Below are 18,846 nucleotides of genomic sequence, written 5' to 3' on the forward strand. Positions count from 1 at the left end.
AGTTTGTGTTTTTCAGTTTTTATGGGCGTTTTTTACAATCACATATAAAGGAAGCAACTTTTCGTGTCCTAAGATAACTGGCTCGACATGGTTAGGGGGCGCTCGACTCGCAATCTGCGGGTTCGAATCCCTGTCACACCAAACATGCTCGCCCTTTCAGCCGTGGGGGCGTTATAATGTGACGGTCAATCCCACTATTCGTTGGTAAAAGAGTAGCCCAAGAGTTGGCGGTGGGTGATGATGACTAGCTGCCTTCCCTTTAGTCTTACACTGCTAAATTAGGGACGGCTAGCGCAGATATCCCTCGTTTTAGCTTTGCACGAAATTCAAAAAAACCAAAATACCAAACCTAAGATAACTTTTCATTGATCATGAATTTACATAACTTCCGTCCAGGAGATGGGTACTCCAGTTAATTCTCATAGAAAAACACCCAAAATATATAATGTTAATTTGTTGTCGTCTGAGCGGTAATAAACTCGACACTAACAAACAAAGAAAGTTTCATAGTGCAAACGAATGGTCACTCACGAGCGGTTACTTTATTCGTCATCTCACGAGCTGACTCGGAATATGGAAATCTCTTGAAATGAAAGAAAAAATGAAACAATGAAATAAACAATAATAATAGTCACAGGTTTGGTAATACTAAGTCAATACTTCAATAATATATATATATATTTACAAGAATGTTTACACATCTTTTAGTTTCAGCATTAGCCATATACGAGAAACTGACTGAAAGTTTGGTGCTGAGATATAACGTTTCGGTATTACCCCTTTTAAAGTTTGGTGCTGAGATATAACGTTTCGGTATTACCCCTTTTAGTTCTGCTTTTAATTAAAAAAGACGGTCGCTTTAAAATATCAGTATTACAACCTTGCTAATTTCGATGAATTAGGTGTGGATTATGTGTAAATTAAAAAATCAATGGATTAGGTGTGGATTTACAGTTCGGTGGGTGAGATGTGAATTTACAGTTCGATGGATTATGTGTGAATTTATAGCTTGACAGATAAAGTGTGAATTTACGATTTGATGGATTATGTGTGAATTTATAACTTGACTAATAAAGTGTGAATTTACGATTAGATGGATTATGTGTGAAATTTATAACTTGACAGATAAAGTGTGAATTTACGATTTGATGGATTAGGTGTGAATTTATAACTTGACAGATAAAGTGTGAATTTACGATTTGATGGATTAGGTGTGAATTTATAACTTCACAGATAAAATGTGAATTTACGATTTGATGGATTAGGTGTGAATTTATAGCTTGGCAGATAAACTGTGAATTTATAGCTTGGCAAATAAACTGTGAATTTACGATTTGATGGATTAGATGTGAATTTATAGCTTGACAGATAAAGTGTGAATCTACGATTTGATGGATTAGATGTGAATTTATAGCTTGGCAGATAAAGTGTGAATCTACGATTTGATGGATTAGATGTGAATTTATAGCTTGGCAGATAAAGTGTGAATCTACGATTTGATGGATTAGATGTGAATTTATAGCTTGGCAGATAAAGTGTGAATCTACGATTTGATGGATTAGGTGTGAATTTATAGCTTGGCAGATAAAGTGTGAATTTACAGTCACACTTTACCAATAATAATAATATTTTTTAATGTATTAGGTTGTAGTTAGGAGAATAGTTTTTTTTAGTATCGACCAATTTCTTTACTGAGTTGATGGAAGTGGTTTGAATGGATTCATCCACATCATTAATGCACTCAATAAATCAATCCCATTACTTGTCGAGAAATAAAAAACAACATTATACGTAATGTGCCAAATGGAACTCGTTCTAATGTCACGTGAGGAATATCTAAACCCTTTTGGTCTTTATAAAAATATAGTATCATGTGGTAAAAGATATTGTTATCAGATGCTCATGCGGAGACATTTGATACAGCCGTTGACAACTACCAGCATAACTTTTGTATCTATCTACCTATATGTGTTTCTCTCTCTCACTATATATATATAATGAAGTTTCCTGTGTTAGTTTCCGTATTGTGGAGCATGAACGGCCAAGATGGCTGACAAATGGACTGGATTTAATATTTTACTTGGGTAAGCTATGAATAGAAATTGATCAGGTAAGGAAGCACGTGCGTGCACATACATATCGTATATCTTATGAAGATTCAATGGTCCAGAACAAAAATAAAAGCCTGTGAAGATTGCAAGGGATTACAGAGAATTTCATTCTTATATATATTTCCAGCTCCAATTTTTGTTTATTTTATGATGCCATCCGAGACTGTATTCATTTCCAATCTCCCCTTGGCGAAAAAAATACATCATCCACTGTTTAAAGGCAGATGCCTTAGTCAACCAAACTTCTGCGTTTCATATGCAAGTTATTCAAGATCAAATCTTACAGGATTCTTGATCGGCTTAGAACCCATTTGTTTCCTTTTATGCATTGAAAATACCTTTGTTAAATATAAACTTTGTAAACTATTCTACAAGGTTGATAATGTTTGTTGTTGTTGTTAAAAGGTGAAACCTAAGACCAGTCGGGGCTCCATCCTGAAATTCGAGCGATTGTTTTCATTACCGAATCTCGACTGCCTCTAGTCTCAGCTTTCTTTACGTTGGTTATTAAGGCTGGGATTATATTGGCCTAAAAACATTTTTTTAAACTTACGATTTCAGACGTTTCCCCCGTGTCAACCTTTCAGCGTGTGTGCATACGTGCAACTCAACTATCAGGGGTGGAGCTACCAAGAGCTGTGCAGCTGTCAAAACGGCTTCTCCTGCCCTCTGGTGTGGAACGTAAGGGATGGGCATACGATTTCCCATGGCAACGATCAATACAAGGTATCTTATGTAATGTATAGAAGGTTCACAATGCATGTTTGAGGTAAAACAAACTGACTTTCGAGTAAACGCCACCTAGATTTTATTTCAATATATCGTCATAAAAGAGAAGATAAAATTCTATATTTTGGCAATTTTAAAAATATATACTTCTGAAACAAACAAACAAAAATTAAACTTGGGTTTAGCTAAACATACGTATTTGAGTTTATGTCACCATAGTAACAAACAAACAAACAAACAAAAATTAAACTTGAGTTTAGCTAAACATACGTATTTGAGTTTATGTCACCATAGTAACAGGATTTCGATACTTTTGCATGGATTGTGGTATGTTATAATCGGATATCTCAATTTTATCCATACCTTATGGCATGTTAAATCAATAGCAAGTGACGTCAGCTTACGGATATCTCAATTTTATCCATACCTTAAGGCATGTTAAATCATACCTTACGGCATGTTAAATCATACCTTATGGCATGTTAAATCATACCTTATGGCATGTTAAATCAATAGCAAGTGACGTCAGCTTACGGATATCTCAATTTTATCCATACCTTATGGCATGTTAAATCATACCTTATGGCATGTTAAATCATACCTTATAGCATGTTAAATCATACCTTATGGTATGTTAAATCATACCTTATAGCATGTTAAATCATACCTTATAGCATGTTAAATCATACCTTATGGTATGTTAAATCAATAGCAAGTGACGTCAGCTTACGGATATCTCAATTTTATCCATACCTTATGGCATGTTAAATCATACCTTATGGCATGTTAAATCATACCTTATAGCATGTTAAATCATACCTTATGGTATGTTAAATCATACCTTATGGCATGTTAAATCAATAGCAAGTGACGTCAGCTTACGGATATCTCAATTTTATCCATACCTTATGGCATGTTAAATCATACCTTACGGCATGTTAAATCATACTTTATGACATGTTAAATCAATAGCAAGTGACGTCAGCTTATTCGTAAGTTATGATTTGTTTTTAAACAACTGTATGTATGATCCAAATGGTTTATTCGCTTAATTTTATAACATTATAAGAATATAGAAACAGTAAATGATTAAACGTATATGTGTGTGTGTGTGGATAATTAGGAGTAGAAAACAGTCAACTATTCAATTTTACAATGCTACTGATAACAGCGAGTTTTTTTTTCAAAAAATATTACCGTGAATAAATATTTTATAATAATTAAAATACCAAATGTTTCGTTTATAAACTGTTGACAGATTTTTAATACGTTCCAGATTATTCTTTCTTCATTATTTCAAACTCTTCAGGCTAAGTTTATTCCAACTTAATTTTTCATCGTATTTAGAAATCTCAGTAACTGAAGCTACTTCCTATTTTTTTCACCGTTATTTGAAAATTAATTTGGCTAAATTCATATTTTACTCCCACATAGTTTGGAGAAAATCATTAACTGATTTTTCATCTTTACTTTTTCGATAAAAGAGTTAGCACAAAGGATCATATATAAATTGTAATAGACTTGAAATAAGGCCCAAAAACTCGAGCACTTTGTTCTTCAGGAGAACCAACCTGAAGAAGAAAGTGCTCGAGTTTTGGGTCTTATTTTCAGTACTGTGAGAAAAGTAACTTATATTTTTTCTCTACAGTATTGTGAGGAAGCCCCTAGGTTAAAACTCTGCACCAATAAAGACGTTGTGTACAGCAACTATTTAGAAATGTCCGATTTTACCGGCGAGACATTGACCAACACAGTACGTATCCACTGCAAGTGTCCAGCGACTCATAAGTTCGCCAGAAATAGCAGTTCTTTCTCCCAGTATGAACAAGGGGTCACAGCTATAAGTGTTAAGTCACACTGCAAACTGGTAAGTTTGTTTGTTTTTGAATTTCGCGCAAAGCTATACGAGGGCTAGCCGTCCCTAATTTAGCAGTGTAAGACTAGAGGGAAGGCAGCTAGTCATCAACACCCACCGCCAATTTTCACTATGTCTATCGATCATAAATATTAATGACTCATTTAGTACCAGTCTCGATTTCGTCTTAAGCACGTAATATCGCTTTTAACCCTGTAAAAATAAATTTAAATATTCAATCTCTTTCAGCCACCTATGTGTGAACCCACCGATCCATGCCTGACAGTAACCGACTCCTTCGAAGGTAAACGTTTCGTCAGTCGGAAGTGCTCGTGTCCCGTCGGGTACTTCTGTCCCAGGGATGTTGGACTGGCGATAGAGCGTGTAGAGATGGACAAGGGCAGATACTATATAATACCATGTTTTCCATCATTTCACGGCATGATGTAGGCAGATTCAGAAAGGAAAATACATTCGAAATCAGTGTTGTAAAATAAGTTAATGTCTTTCTCTCTCTCTCTCTAAACCTTCGTCAAACTTAAAAAAAAAAGTAATTATTATTTTTTTTACCACGCATTAAATATAAAAATTGGCGATTTGAATTTTTATCGATAATGTTTAGTTTCTCAGAAATTATCAGTTTTTTTCATACCGAATTAAACCACTTTGACTTCTAGATGTGGGCAAACTTTAGCGACCTCATTTCTTTGTTGTTGTTGGTATCGAAAATCATTTAAAAAAGGCACGTTTGTCGTCATTAATTTATCCAGTCTAGTGACAAAAACATTTGGCTGTCATCACTTTGATAATGGTATATAATTATTGAATACACACGTGATGGCATTTAATATACAAATAAGTATAATTTAACTCGTATTTTTTGGTTTTTATCGTGAAATATATTTTTAATGTCTATTTCTAATTTGAGCATCAATACAAATACTTGGTAATGGTTATTAACCAATTAACTGGTTTAAGATCAAGATGGTATTTCATTAAATGATTACTCATTAAACTGATATTAAAAAAACACACGTAACTAACCAAATATCGGTTGTTAGGCCACCCAAACCAACAAGGGAAGGAGCAGCTTAACAGCTGAAGCTTTAAGTTTTTTTAAAAAAAACCCACACTGACAATTTATTTACTTCCCAGATTTTGTAAGGGAAAAAATTGTATGTAATTTACTATTACGCTGTAAATAAATATAAAAAAATTGTATGTTATTACAAGAGAAGATGTAATTTCAAAGATAAATAAATACAGAAGCAGGTTTTTATTTTATAATCATAATTTTACCATTTATTTTCTTAAAAAAATCACTAAAAATATTCCAAAGAAATGACGGACTTTTTTTCTTTTGAAAAATATTGCTGTAAACCTTGAAAAAGCTATTTCTGTGACATTGTGTATTTACTATGGAAACCATGTTGTGTTGTCAATAAACTTGTAGTGTCTCTCAAAACAATTTAATTTTTTTTTCGATGTCTATCTCCCTCTAGCGGCAATACTTACACACAACAAAGTTTGTCATGTCTAATAAGTGCATTTCGATATTAACGCGTTACAAGGTTTGTTGATCTAAACTTGGTCACCTATCTTTGGAGCATTGTTAAGAAAATAAAATAAAAACATAACACGAAGACCTGGTAAATACCCACGTGTTCTCGATTAAGTTCTCTGAAGTGGATGGCAAGCAGATAAATCTGAACACGTGTCCCGCTAAAACTCACTTCTGATAATGAATGGCATATTATAATCTTATTACAAAACGGCTCCATGAGCATCCATCAACCAGAGTTGGCTGACCCAATAACTTTTGGTGTGATAACCTGGAAACTGTCTGACGGTGTACATTGGTTATTTTATTTTAGGATTTTTGCTCGAAAACAGGGATAAAAAACACACTGAAATAAGACACATTTGCACTTTTTTTTTTATAGACTTTTGGCTTTGAATTAAAGACACGAGTAGTTAATCAGTTTAATGAGAAAATTTCTACCTTCCACAAAGCCAATTAGAATCTAATGTGGTCATTAAAGATTCACTAACAAAAGAATGAACGGAAACATTGTCCTTTATACAGTTTGTGTTACCTTAACGGATACCCCTCAGCTAATATTATCTAAACATTAATCACTTATCTTTTAGGTAGAGCAAGTTCACGTTCGTAAGCCCTGCCAGCCCATTTAACTGTGAACGTAATTTAGATAGCCCCAGTGTAGGTTTGCACGAGTGCCGAAGCAAAGAAATAAACAATGGCAAAAGTTAAATGTTTAACAAAAATTGTATCACACAATAAAGTGTCGAGTAAATCAAACACCAGAGTGAGTAACTAACTACCTGGCTTCACTAGCCAAATGATGAATTAGTTTTGGTAAAAAAAAAACTACATATAGTAAAATTGAGGAATATACATGTACCTAAGAAGTCTCATAAATTTTGGATTATGTATGTGTGTGTGTGTGTGTGTATTTCTCACAAGATTTTATAAGTTACAGGCAATTCTACAGAAGAGATGTTAGCCCGTTACTTAACTAACTACCAGTAACTGTAAAATCACCTGTGAGTTTGTTGTGTTAAAGATTTATTTTGCACTACCCATTCCTCCTTGTGAAGTATTAGAGGGGAAAGGCAGCTATGCAACAGTACCCACCACCAACTTTTAAATCACTTTAATCAAATAGTAAGTTTTGCCATTCACTCTTATAACGCACTCACGACTCCTAAATGTGTATCGAGATTTGGCTGCAACGAGACATGAAACCACGTACATTGAGATTACATTACAGTTACAACTAAGCCATGCTTAGCCCTACGTACTATCAACTTAAAGACAAAATAATATAATCTTAATGATTTCAAATGGTAGATCTTTCATCATCATGGACAAACTAGGAATCGAAAGCTCCTGGGGTTATAAAGTTTTTATTGGTAGATCCTTCATCATCATCATGGACAAACTAGGAATTGAAAGCTCCTGGGGTTATAAAGTTTTATATTGGTAGATCCTTCATCATCATCATCATGGAAAAACTAGGAATCGAAAGCTCCTGTGGTTATAAACTTTTATATTGGTAGATCCTTCTTCATCATGATGGACAAACTAGGAATCGATAGCTCCCGGGGTTATAAAGTTTTATATTGGCAGATCCTTCATCATCATCATCATGGACAAACTAGGAATCGATAGCTCCCGGGGTTATAAAGTTTTATATTTTTAACTTCTTGTATTTTTCTCCATACAAAACTTTCTATATTTCAATAAATAAGAAGTCTATTGTTCGTCACCTCGACAATACTTTAACAACAACATCGACATTATATGGTAAAACACTTAATTTATTTAACGTGTAGAGAACTTTTTACATATCCTGCAGATAAAATAAACATGAATTAACAAAAAACGTCTTTCTACAAAACATTCACTAATCATCACTGTTACTGTGTTTTCTAAAAGCGTTATGATATCTGGTTGGGGGGGATGTTGCAATAATATACTGTACATAATAATAGGATAATTATTTTTATTAGTTAGATTTTTCACAATTTAATTAATTCTCAAACAAATATATATAATAATTTGTTAAAAACACACTTTAAAGATTTTAGTAGTAATATTTTACATTTCTGCTATCTGTTATGCTTACTTGCTAAACTATGCGTCTAATTTTCCAACTGCACCGGCTACGAAACTTGGGTAGGAAACGCTAGATTTTGTGGGATATTACTTTAATGGATATAATTATGGTCCCAAAGCTGTCAAGGCCTGTTTAAAAAAGAAAAAGGCTAACAGGTTTTTTGAGGGGGGGACAAAAAGAAAAACCCCAACAAAACATTTCGATGCTGTTGAAAGAAAAGAAATCCAAGCGAAAATATTTTTCGTTCTTACCGTATATAAAGGTATACAAAATAGATGCAAACCTATATATAATTTAGTATTACACCAATCAGAAGGTGGTATTCAGTTGTGAATAGAAAATTAATGGTTGTGTTGTCTTTTCCCTAAAGGCAGACTTGTGGAAAGACTTCACGGTGAATTTCTAGCATGATAGCATATGTCCACTTTACATATACCCAAGGTCTACACTTTCCCAACCTTGGCAATTAGCTCGTCACAAATGTTGGAAAGTTCGGTGTTTTCTTTAGTCTGTGGAGAGAAGATGAGACAAAATGATTATATTTTCAACATACGTCATCAAACATTCCGTGGGATTAGATAAACTGATTCATTTTTAGGGTAATACACCCAGAAAGTTAAACCTGAAACCAATTTCACACACTGTTGGCCACCATTTACAACAACTATTAAAAACCATTTGGATTTCATATACATTTTATTGCCCATTTCCATAATTATTTTCAATACTGTAATACACATACACACACACATATATATATATATATATATATACTGATAAATATATGTTAACCGTAAGTTCAAGTTTCTGAATCTTGAAATATGACGATAAATTAAATGCTTTGTACACACTGTTTATTTGTTTGTTTGTAATTAAGCACAAAGCTACACAATGGGCTATCTGTCCTCTGCCCACCACGGGTATCGAAACACGAATTCTAGCGTTGTAAGTCAGCAGACATACCGCTGTGCCACTGGGGGGCTTCTACGCACTGAATATTACAATAACTGATATACAATTACATTACTCAGGTTAAGACAGATACAGGAAATGATTCAGATAAAATAAGTATCCCATCTATTTACCTTTGTTGGTTTTTAAAAAACAAATTTATGCATTTCTTTGTCTTAATAGTAATAATTCTTCATATTTATACAAAAAGTGTGAAAAAGTATTTCTTAGTTTCATTTATTTTTTCAGATCTCTCTCTCGTCAAGATATTTCATCCTTTCCACATCGTAGTTTGTACCAGTTTTAGTTGTGTTTTATGTGTGATATGAGAAATCCACATAAAAAAAATTACAAACGAGACTTTATGGTTTATATTGTTCAGAGGAAAACTTCCTTAAATTGGCCACAGGTGGCAGCATATTTTCCCAAAAATAAATCCAATTTTTTCGAGACACACAAAAAAATAAAATTTCCAGGTAAGCCAAGATCATGGACACGAATATTGTCAGTACTTGACGTTACACACTAACTGAACTTATTAGAGGACTGGATTACACGCATAATTCTATTTCTTAATTATTTTTATATCTAACAAATTGTGATAATAAAAGTTTACCTTGTGTTCCAAGTTCTTTTCTAGACTACTTATCCTCATCTCGGCTTTCCTCAGCTGTGCCGTTAGGACTGCCATTTCTGCCTCGGTGACTTTCTTGGCATTTTCTATCTCAACATTGGCACTACAGAAAAGTAAAGACTTTTTCAGTAGTCAGCAAGAAATATTTAATAATGATGTTAAAAAAAAAACATTTCAGTTTGGAGTGATGAAAGCAACATTAAACATATGTAATCAAAAGGAGGAGAAAATCCCTTTTTTTTTTTTTAAAAGAAGGATACCTAACGATTTTTTTCTTCTTTTTTGAGATAGATTTTGACTGTAACTGGTAGTAGTAATCAGGCTTAACGAAAAAAAAACAACAAAATACATACAACATTTATAGGTTAGAATCAATAACATTTTAATGTATGGGACATCAAATCTTAAATAGCATACACTGTACTGCCGAAACAAAACGTCTTAAATATTGGGGAACAAAGTAAAAAATGCATTACTGTACTCTCCCATATATAACTGTTTCAACAACACAATGCACATTTCTGGACATACTTAGTATTCTTAGTTCTAGCCTTTTTGTGTTTAACATATTGTTGACTAAACCAGATGACAACTTTTGAAAAGTCAAAAGATAGCTCTAATGAATAATGAAAGAAGGACATCAACACGATGTATTTGGTTTCTCTGGAAAGGCGTGTGCAGCTACAAGAGGTCTTTCTCAATCCTGAACTGGCAGGCAGTTAGTCATTTCTTGGGATACTCTAACAACAACTACCATATCAAGTTAGAGTATCTCAATAATTGATATGGTAGTTGTTGTTGTTAGAGTATCCCAAGAATTGATATGGTAGTTGTTGTTAGAGTATCCCAAGAAATGTGTGGTTATTGCATACTTGGTGTTGAATGATGTGTGGGTATTGCATACTTGGTGTTGAATGGTGTGTGGGTATTGCATACTTGGTGTTGAATGATGTGTGGGTATTGCATACTTGGTGTTGAATGATGTGTGGGTATTGCATACTTGGTGTTGAATGATTATTGTATACTTGGTGTTCCATACTGTTATCATCTTTTAATAAAATATGGCTAGCATTAAAAAAAAAGTTATGTATGTATTAAAATTTTAAAGACTAACCATATTTTAATTTTGGGTAGTTTCTAAATTTTTTAAAAGAGACAAAAAACAATTTTTGATGAGGCAATGATCAGCAAAGAATTTAAGATTGATATGGTAGTTGTTGTTAGAGTATCCCAAGAATTGATAAGGTAGTTGTTGTTAGAGTATCCCAAGAATTGATAAGGTAGTTGTTGTTAGAGTATCCCAAGAATTGATAAGGTAGTTGTTGTTAGAGTATCCCAAGAATTGATAAGGTAGTTGTTGTTAGAGTATCCCAAGAATTGATATGGTAGTTGTTGTTAGAGTATCCCAAGAATTGATATGGTTGAAGCGTTGAATGATGTGTGGTTATTGCATACTTGGTGTTGAATGACCAAGTATACAATAACCATTCAACACCAAGTATGCAATAACCATTCAACACCAAGTATGCAATAACCACACATCATTCAACATCAATATACAATAACCACACATCATTCAACATCAATATACAATAACCACACATCATTCAACATCAATATAAAATAACCACACATCATTCATTAGAAACTCTGGATTAGGGCTCATGTGAACACTTATGTCAAGAAAACTAATAATTCATTGCAGTATGTGTGTGTGTGTTATAGCAAAGCCACATCGGGCTATACTGTCCCGAGATAACTAATTACCTGTCTAGCTTCTCTTCTGTACGATTTCGGAGCATTTCATACATCTGCTCGTGCTTCTTAAGTTTGGCTTGAGTTTCATTAAGCTGCTGTTTCAACCACTCTTCATTCTATGATAAAATCAAGCATTGTCTAATAAATAGTCGGAACTCGTCTCTTTCAAGTACGAGGTACCTAAGTTAACGATGTTACACTAATTTATATAGAATTAGAATTCGGTCATTTTAAGTAAACTTTGTTATAGTTCCATCCAACGATATTAGTATAGGTCTGATGATGAAATATTTGGACCACAAAACTGTAAAAAAACAACATTAATTCACATACCAAACTTTGTTATTTTAGATAAAGATACTTTAACTAATAGCAAACAGCTTTCAAAAATGATTGTTTCAGAGACGAGGACAACGGACTTCTATTAGATAGTGGGTGCACACTGGCGCATGGAGTTAATAACATTTTATAAAACCTTGCACATTAACCTTTCCAAGTACGTCTCTCTCTCTCATTATTTAAGTTTTTATCGAAATACAAAAAAGTTGGAGACAGATATTAAAATATAATGGTAATTTACAATTAATTTAATTCCTCATGACTGTTTAAAAAGGCTTAGTAAACAGAAATTTTCTGTAAACACTTCTTAGAACTTGCAACTGTCTTCGTCGTTTAGAAAGAATTAGAAAACTCGCTATACTTTCTTACATCTTATTAGGTATAGTTTTGGTGATACAAATGTTAGGGGTACATAGCCAGAGAGAGAGAGAAATGAAAAGACAAAGTACTTGTTTATATCCTTCAACAACACTTTTGGTTTTCTCGTATCTCCTGTGGAGGTCAGCAAATGCATTTTCCACACTCTGCAAATCTTCCAAGGCCTAAAGAAAATTTGAAACAAAACCTAACGTAACTACCTAGCCTAAGTATCTTGGTAAAGTAACATTTGTATTGTTGATGTATAATAGTATCACATTAACATGACTGCTGTATTCTGTGGATTATATAATGGCATCTTAACATGACGTTGTGTTGTATTCTATGGTTTATATAATTATGAGAGAGCACCTTGATATAATTAAGTTTCGTTTTGAGTTACTGATTATAAGCATTATTACGAGTCACAGCTTTTTACGGAAGGGAAGGGTATTTTTTAAAACAGGTACAACGATTAGATCACTTCAGAATGATCACACCAGTGATTGAAATGCTGTACCGGTTTCAAAATATATTCTTTCTCTAAAAGGCATAACTTGTAATCTCAATATCATGTTTTGTTACATTCAGTTTATTATATAATCATGATAATACCTTGTTGTATCATTTTCACAACACAATGAATTATAATTATATGATACAATTCAATTGTACCAGAAAATTGATCAGTTTTACAGTTTCATGTTAATACACAACTTATTAAACCTAATATATATATATATATATATCTATAAAAGCCAGTGTCTGTGTTTTCATAACACTGCATTCCCACAATGGCTTTTACATTAAGTCTTCGTTCAGCAACAAAATTATGATCCGATATTGTTGTTAGTCTATTTACGGAAAGTGTAAAATAAAATGTCCAGACAGAAGAGAGAGAGAGATTTGTTAATTTAGTGTGTACATTGATTAAAAAGGTTCTTTTTTATAACTTTGATGGAAAATTTGCTATTTTTCTCTCTCTTGAGGTGCTTTATATACACAAACCTACACTATATAACCAACGATGTTGTTGAAATTCCTGAAAAGATTATTGAAAAAAAAATAATATATTATGATAGCAGATTATGGAAATTCTGTTGATATCAGAAATCAACAAACATTAGCAAAGAAAATCATAATTACTACTAAGAAGAAGGACGTGTCGATGTTGAACAATGAAGTTTAAGCTTATTCCAGGAGAAGTTGTTTGTTTTTAATTTTGTGCAAACTTACACGAGAGTTATCCGAGCTAGCCGTCCCTAATTTTGCAGTGAAAGACTAGAGGGAAGGCAGCTAGTCATCACCACCCACCGCCAACTCTTGGGCTACTCTTTTACCAACGAATAGTGGGATTGACCGTCAAATTATAACACACCCATGTCTGAAAGGGTGAGCACGTTTGGTGGGAAGGGGATTCGAACCCACGACCCGCAGATTGAGAGTCGAGCTACCTAACCACCTGGAAATGCCGGGTCATCATAAGAAAGAAAAGCAAGAGCTTGGGAAAACGTCAAGCAAGTTTTCACCCGATATTTGGAGGTTGAAATGATTATCTGTTTAAGTTCAAATGACCACCGATAAAGAAGAGCCATAATGTCAACAAACGGAATGAAACATTAAAAAGTATACAAGCACCCGACATCCTTTGTTAGAAGTAGAATTCGTTTTATTTTATCTTACACAATTACAAATACAGTGGTTAAAATTAAAATGATATTATTAAAAATGTCATTGTACAGTTCTTTATGCTTTCAATAACGAACAAGTTGGGACTTAAAAAATGTACATTTTTGTTTTGTGAAAATTTTCATACATTGTTACGACCCGTGAAAAGCTACAACATGAATAAAAAAATAAATGATATAAAACATTATCCACATCTTATGACAGATTTATAAACTAGTTCCACTACATAATTATCAGTCGACAGTGTCTCGTGTTCAGTACACAATAATTTGTGGTTTTTTATCCACAGAATCCAATTCAATCCTAGAAGGACACTACTCAAAATAACAACACTTCAGGTACTAGTTTACAATACAATGTTAGAGAAATATTGAGCTTTCGAATAGTTGACTATTCTCCTGAAGAAGAATAGTCAACTATTCGAAAGCGCTCGAGTTTTGGGTCTCATTTTGAAAATATTACAACTTTTGTAGGTGTGCCAACTACTTAACCTGAAAGAAATATTGTTCAATTTGATATATGCATTGTACAAAATGTCTGGTACAAATATGTGCAGAAAATCAGATGAAAACGAGCTTTTAGAATGTCATATAGTGCTTGGAGATGGCTTGAATGGGTAATGAAGAAAAACTTCAAGCATTATTAGTCTCAAAGTGGGTTCCTCGTCATCGAATTTTAGAATGTCAGGCATTCACGAGCTTTTTTTCAGATAAATATTTATTACTAACAGTGGAATATCATTTGTTGCGTTTCATTTAATATTCTACGTTCACAAAAAAAGCTCAAACGTGAAAAACAAATCAATCTAAAATAAAGTTTTCCCGACCTTTCTGAAGAAAAGACTTTTTTACACGTTTTTGAGTTAATCAATAAAAAAAGCTATCGTTTTGTTAATTTTGACTTCAAAATGTTATCTTTTTATTTAAACAAAATAATTTTTATTTTTCGTTTTATTAAGCCTGCATTGAAGACATTTAATTGTCACGAAACAAGCATTGAATAAATCAGAGAATTCATAAGAAAATATATGCTGAACGGTACACGCCTAAGCTTTCCGAGGGTTTATAAATTTTACATCATAGTAACATTTACAAGTTTGCAGCCACGCAGAATATGGCATTCAGGATAACGCTAACAAAAAGTGTAATGCCGACTTTAGAAGTAATTTAGCCCAGAATCTCTACTACATCTCTCATGTTGCAAACTTTAACATCAACACGCTATATATATTGACACAGTTAGCAGGCGAAATGCTGTTGAAACAATGGCGTGAACAAACATGTACTCTGAACTGATGTAAAATGACTTACCATACAGGTTGCCCAGTAAACATATGTTTTTTGAATATCGAATAACGTTAGAACCACTGTTTAATCAAGTTCATTAAACTAACATATTATGGTGTAAGAAATTTATACAAATCGTTATATATATTGCATTATACAAAGGATGAAAAAATTATACATTTGGTGATTTTTTACCATTAGGAAAGGTATTCAGTTTCTGAAAAGAACTGAATAAATAAAACATATATATTTAATAGAATTAATAAAAAACAACGAAACCAAATCAAATTCTTGATGCTCGAATCAGTATTTAAAATGTGTAGAAAACAAATACATTTTTATTAGCTCTCTCGGTTTCACATGCAGTTCAGAATACAAACCCATACAAAATCATTTTTTAAGCCTTTTTAAGTCATTACAATGACGATTATTCTACACTGCCCCTATGCATACATACAAACACTTTTTTTATTTATTTTTTATTATAAAAGCAGCAACTATTTCTTTCATTCATAATTTGGTAAAACACAGTTTAAAACAGAAATAAAAAAAATTATGATTTAATTAATTTTTAGAAATGCCCCATGCAGCTACTACTACTTCCAATAAATATTTACTAAACTGACCTGGTCTCTTTCCTTCGTTACCTTCTGACTCTTTTCTCCCAGTTCAATCCGATCATTTTCTTTCTGTTGCAGAAATCTGTTAACTAAATTAACTAACTCTGCTGTTACTGCCCTAAGAAAAATATTAAAAACAAAATAACCTTGTATATTCCAGACATCCAACGAATAACATGCAGTAGATATAATTATAAGACTATTAACTCGTTCACATAAGGTCAAAACTAATTGTTTACAGTTTATCAATTACTTAAACAAAATTTACCCAAACTACTAATCTTCCAGACAGAAGATATATTTAAACATCAATAATAAATATCTCATACATGCATAAGAAGAGCTAAAACGGAATCACGACAAAATTCTATTTTGATGGTTATGGTTTTTTTTTTTTCAAGCACAAAGCTGCATGATGAGCTATTTGTGCCGTGCCTGCCGAGGAGATCGAACCCAGAACTTTAGGCAAGTACGTGGTGAAATAACCAATACAATTAAACCATATAATGAAAACAAAACAATAAAAGCCACAGTTACATAAAAAAAGGAATTTTTTACAAAACAAGATCAAAACCAGTAAAATTATGGCTATAGGTAAGATAATACTTTACAAGTCATAATTTTTATTACACAGCAAAAAAAAACTTCAATTAATAAACTGGTAAAACTTAAAATACCTGTTAATGCTTAAGGCATCTTTTAAAGACATAACTTGTTTCTCTAAAATGTGTTTTTTCTTCTCCATAGCTTTGAATTGTTCATTAAAATCCTTGTCCTTTTTAATCAGTTTTTCTTGATATAATAACTCGTGCATTTTAAGTGCTCGATTAACCTCTTCTTCATTAAAGGTTTTATGTCCCTATAAAATGTAAAATATATATATATATATAGTAAACACACACACGTATCTTAAAACAAGTTCAAGCTACATAATGTACAATTAAAAAAAAGTGCTCAGAAGTTAACAAACATTTGAATTAACTTGCTTTGAAATCATGTTAATGGTAACATGTTTGAATATTTTATTTATTTTTTACTTGAAATTCATGAAAATTGATCCTTGATTACCTAATATTCTTATAAAGTATATAAATACGTCAATTGACTTTAAACGGGAATTTGTCTTTTTAGTTTATCACGAAAACGCTATACCTTATTCCTATAATTCCTGTTTTATCTTTACCATTGGAAGTTTTACACAGTGATTTAAATGCAAAATTTTAAAACAGTTCTTCCACTTTAAGTTTCATTTAAATCTAAACATGGTTCATATTAACAGATGTTAGGAGAAAATATAATTAAGATACAAAAAATAATGTTGACTATATCAGTACACAGAAGTAATTATACACAAATTAAAACAAACTTGTATAATATAGCACACATTACCCGATGCTTAGGAGATAGAGTGGACGACCTTGGGGACTCTGTTTGTTCATGTGTTACATGTCCAGTCTGAAATCAGAAATTTTTTGTTGTTGAAATATTTAGCAATAATGTAATTTTTATGACATTTAAAAAAGTTTCCAATTTCTACATCAGATATAAAAATAAAAAATTTTTTCATAAACTAACACGAGTGATATATATATATAAGTTTGTTCCTTAAACTGGTGATAAAAGTTCACAAATTCAATAAAAATTATTTTGTGATCCACAGATACATTAATTATACTTTTATTATTCAAGATAATTTGAAAAACACTCGTAACAAAAAAAAATTATAATAATCTTATCTAAAGTTCTATTAAAACCAAATACATTTTAAAAAGAAATAATCAAAAGGACCTTACACAGTAGGTTTAATTTTAGAAAAGTTTGTGCTTCTAAAAATAAAAACTGAAGTTATTAATTTTGTTAAGAACTTCCAATACAAGTCATAGTTTAAGGTTTCAGAGTGTACTATTGACTTCTTGATCGTACTTTCTTTTTTGGAGAAGGACTGAAGTCTATAAGCTTGTTAATCTCCGAGGGTTGGCTCTGTCTGCCATCACCTCGAGTAATGCCGTCTGTAGCCACTGTGTCTGGGTTAGGAGAGATCTGTTTTGTGGCCGTCTGATGAGTTTCTTCCGAACTGTAAGGGGTAACATTTAATTTCAATCACAATAAAAAATAAAATCAATGAAGTAACTACATATTTATAATCAGGTTAATCCTCCTCGTGCCGAGAGACGTATAAGGCCTCATGTATATTTGTAGTACATTTTTACTTTTTTTTTGATTGCTACAATAATTTAGTCTCACAACCTCCATTTATATTTAACTATCCATATTTCACAATATAAATCTCTAATTAACTTAGTCCTTTCTATAAAACATTAGTAGATTCTGATATTTCAATATTAAAGCTCTACTACATTCAAGTAATGTACTTTTGTTAATATTCACGCTTTAACGTAAAATAATTATCTAACCTTTCAAACAAAGATTCAAAGTGACTTGCTTGTTCTTGATGCTCCTTAACTGAAAGTAAACAATTGTATTTAAACTGTGTTCTAAACAAGTTAATAATATAAATAATTCTATCTAAACTGTGTTCTAAACAAGTTATTAATATAACCAGTTATATCTATACTGTGTTAAAACAAGTTAATAATATAAACAGTTATATTTAAACTGTGTTAAAACAAGTTAATAATATAAACAGTTATATTTAAACTGTGTTAAAACAAGTTAATAATATAAACAGTTATATTTAAACTGTGTTCTAAACAAGTTAATAATATAAACAGTTATATTTAAACTGTGTTCTAAACAAGTTAATAATATAAACAGTTATATTTAAACTGTGTTCTAAACAAGTTAATAATATAAACAGTTATATTTAAACTGTGTTCTAAACAAGTTAATAATATAAACAGTTATATTTAAACTGT

General features: G+C 32.0%; 2 protein-coding genes across 5 annotated transcripts in view; one reads left to right on the plus strand and one right to left on the minus strand.

Moving 5' to 3' along the window:
• The window catches only part of LOC111088692 (protein giant-lens-like), a 15,216-nt gene extending 9,254 nt beyond the window's left edge, over positions 1-5,962 (plus strand). For all 3 annotated transcript variants that reach the window (XM_022399500.1, XM_022399498.1, XM_022399499.1), the window contains exons 3-5: positions 2,673-2,837; positions 4,489-4,707; positions 4,945-5,962. In XM_022399500.1, coding sequence (XP_022255208.1) covers positions 2,673-2,837; positions 4,489-4,707; positions 4,945-5,145 — 585 coding nt within the window. In that variant the 3' untranslated portion in view covers positions 5,146-5,962. The remainder of the gene's footprint in view (positions 1-2,672; positions 2,838-4,488; positions 4,708-4,944) is intronic.
• A 2,054-nt stretch (positions 5,963-8,016) lies between these two features.
• The window catches only part of LOC106470856, a 25,829-nt gene continuing 14,999 nt past the window's right edge, over positions 8,017-18,846 (minus strand). For both annotated transcript variants that reach the window (XM_013931431.2, XM_022399497.1), the window contains 9 exons: positions 18,385-18,433; positions 17,894-18,044; positions 17,360-17,425; positions 16,648-16,829; positions 15,977-16,088; positions 12,468-12,560; positions 11,689-11,795; positions 9,904-10,024; positions 8,017-8,845 (listed from right to left, as the gene is read on the minus strand). In XM_013931431.2, coding sequence (XP_013786885.2) covers positions 8,780-8,845; positions 9,904-10,024; positions 11,689-11,795; positions 12,468-12,560; positions 15,977-16,088; positions 16,648-16,829; positions 17,360-17,425; positions 17,894-18,044; positions 18,385-18,433 — 947 coding nt within the window. In that variant the 3' untranslated portion in view covers positions 8,017-8,779. The remainder of the gene's footprint in view (positions 8,846-9,903; positions 10,025-11,688; positions 11,796-12,467; positions 12,561-15,976; positions 16,089-16,647; positions 16,830-17,359; positions 17,426-17,893; positions 18,045-18,384; positions 18,434-18,846) is intronic.

This window comes from Limulus polyphemus, unplaced genomic scaffold (assembly GCF_000517525.1).
Source record: "Limulus polyphemus unplaced genomic scaffold, Limulus_polyphemus-2.1.2 Scaffold4254, whole genome shotgun sequence".
Taxonomy (NCBI): domain Eukaryota; kingdom Metazoa; phylum Arthropoda; class Merostomata; order Xiphosura; family Limulidae; genus Limulus; species Limulus polyphemus.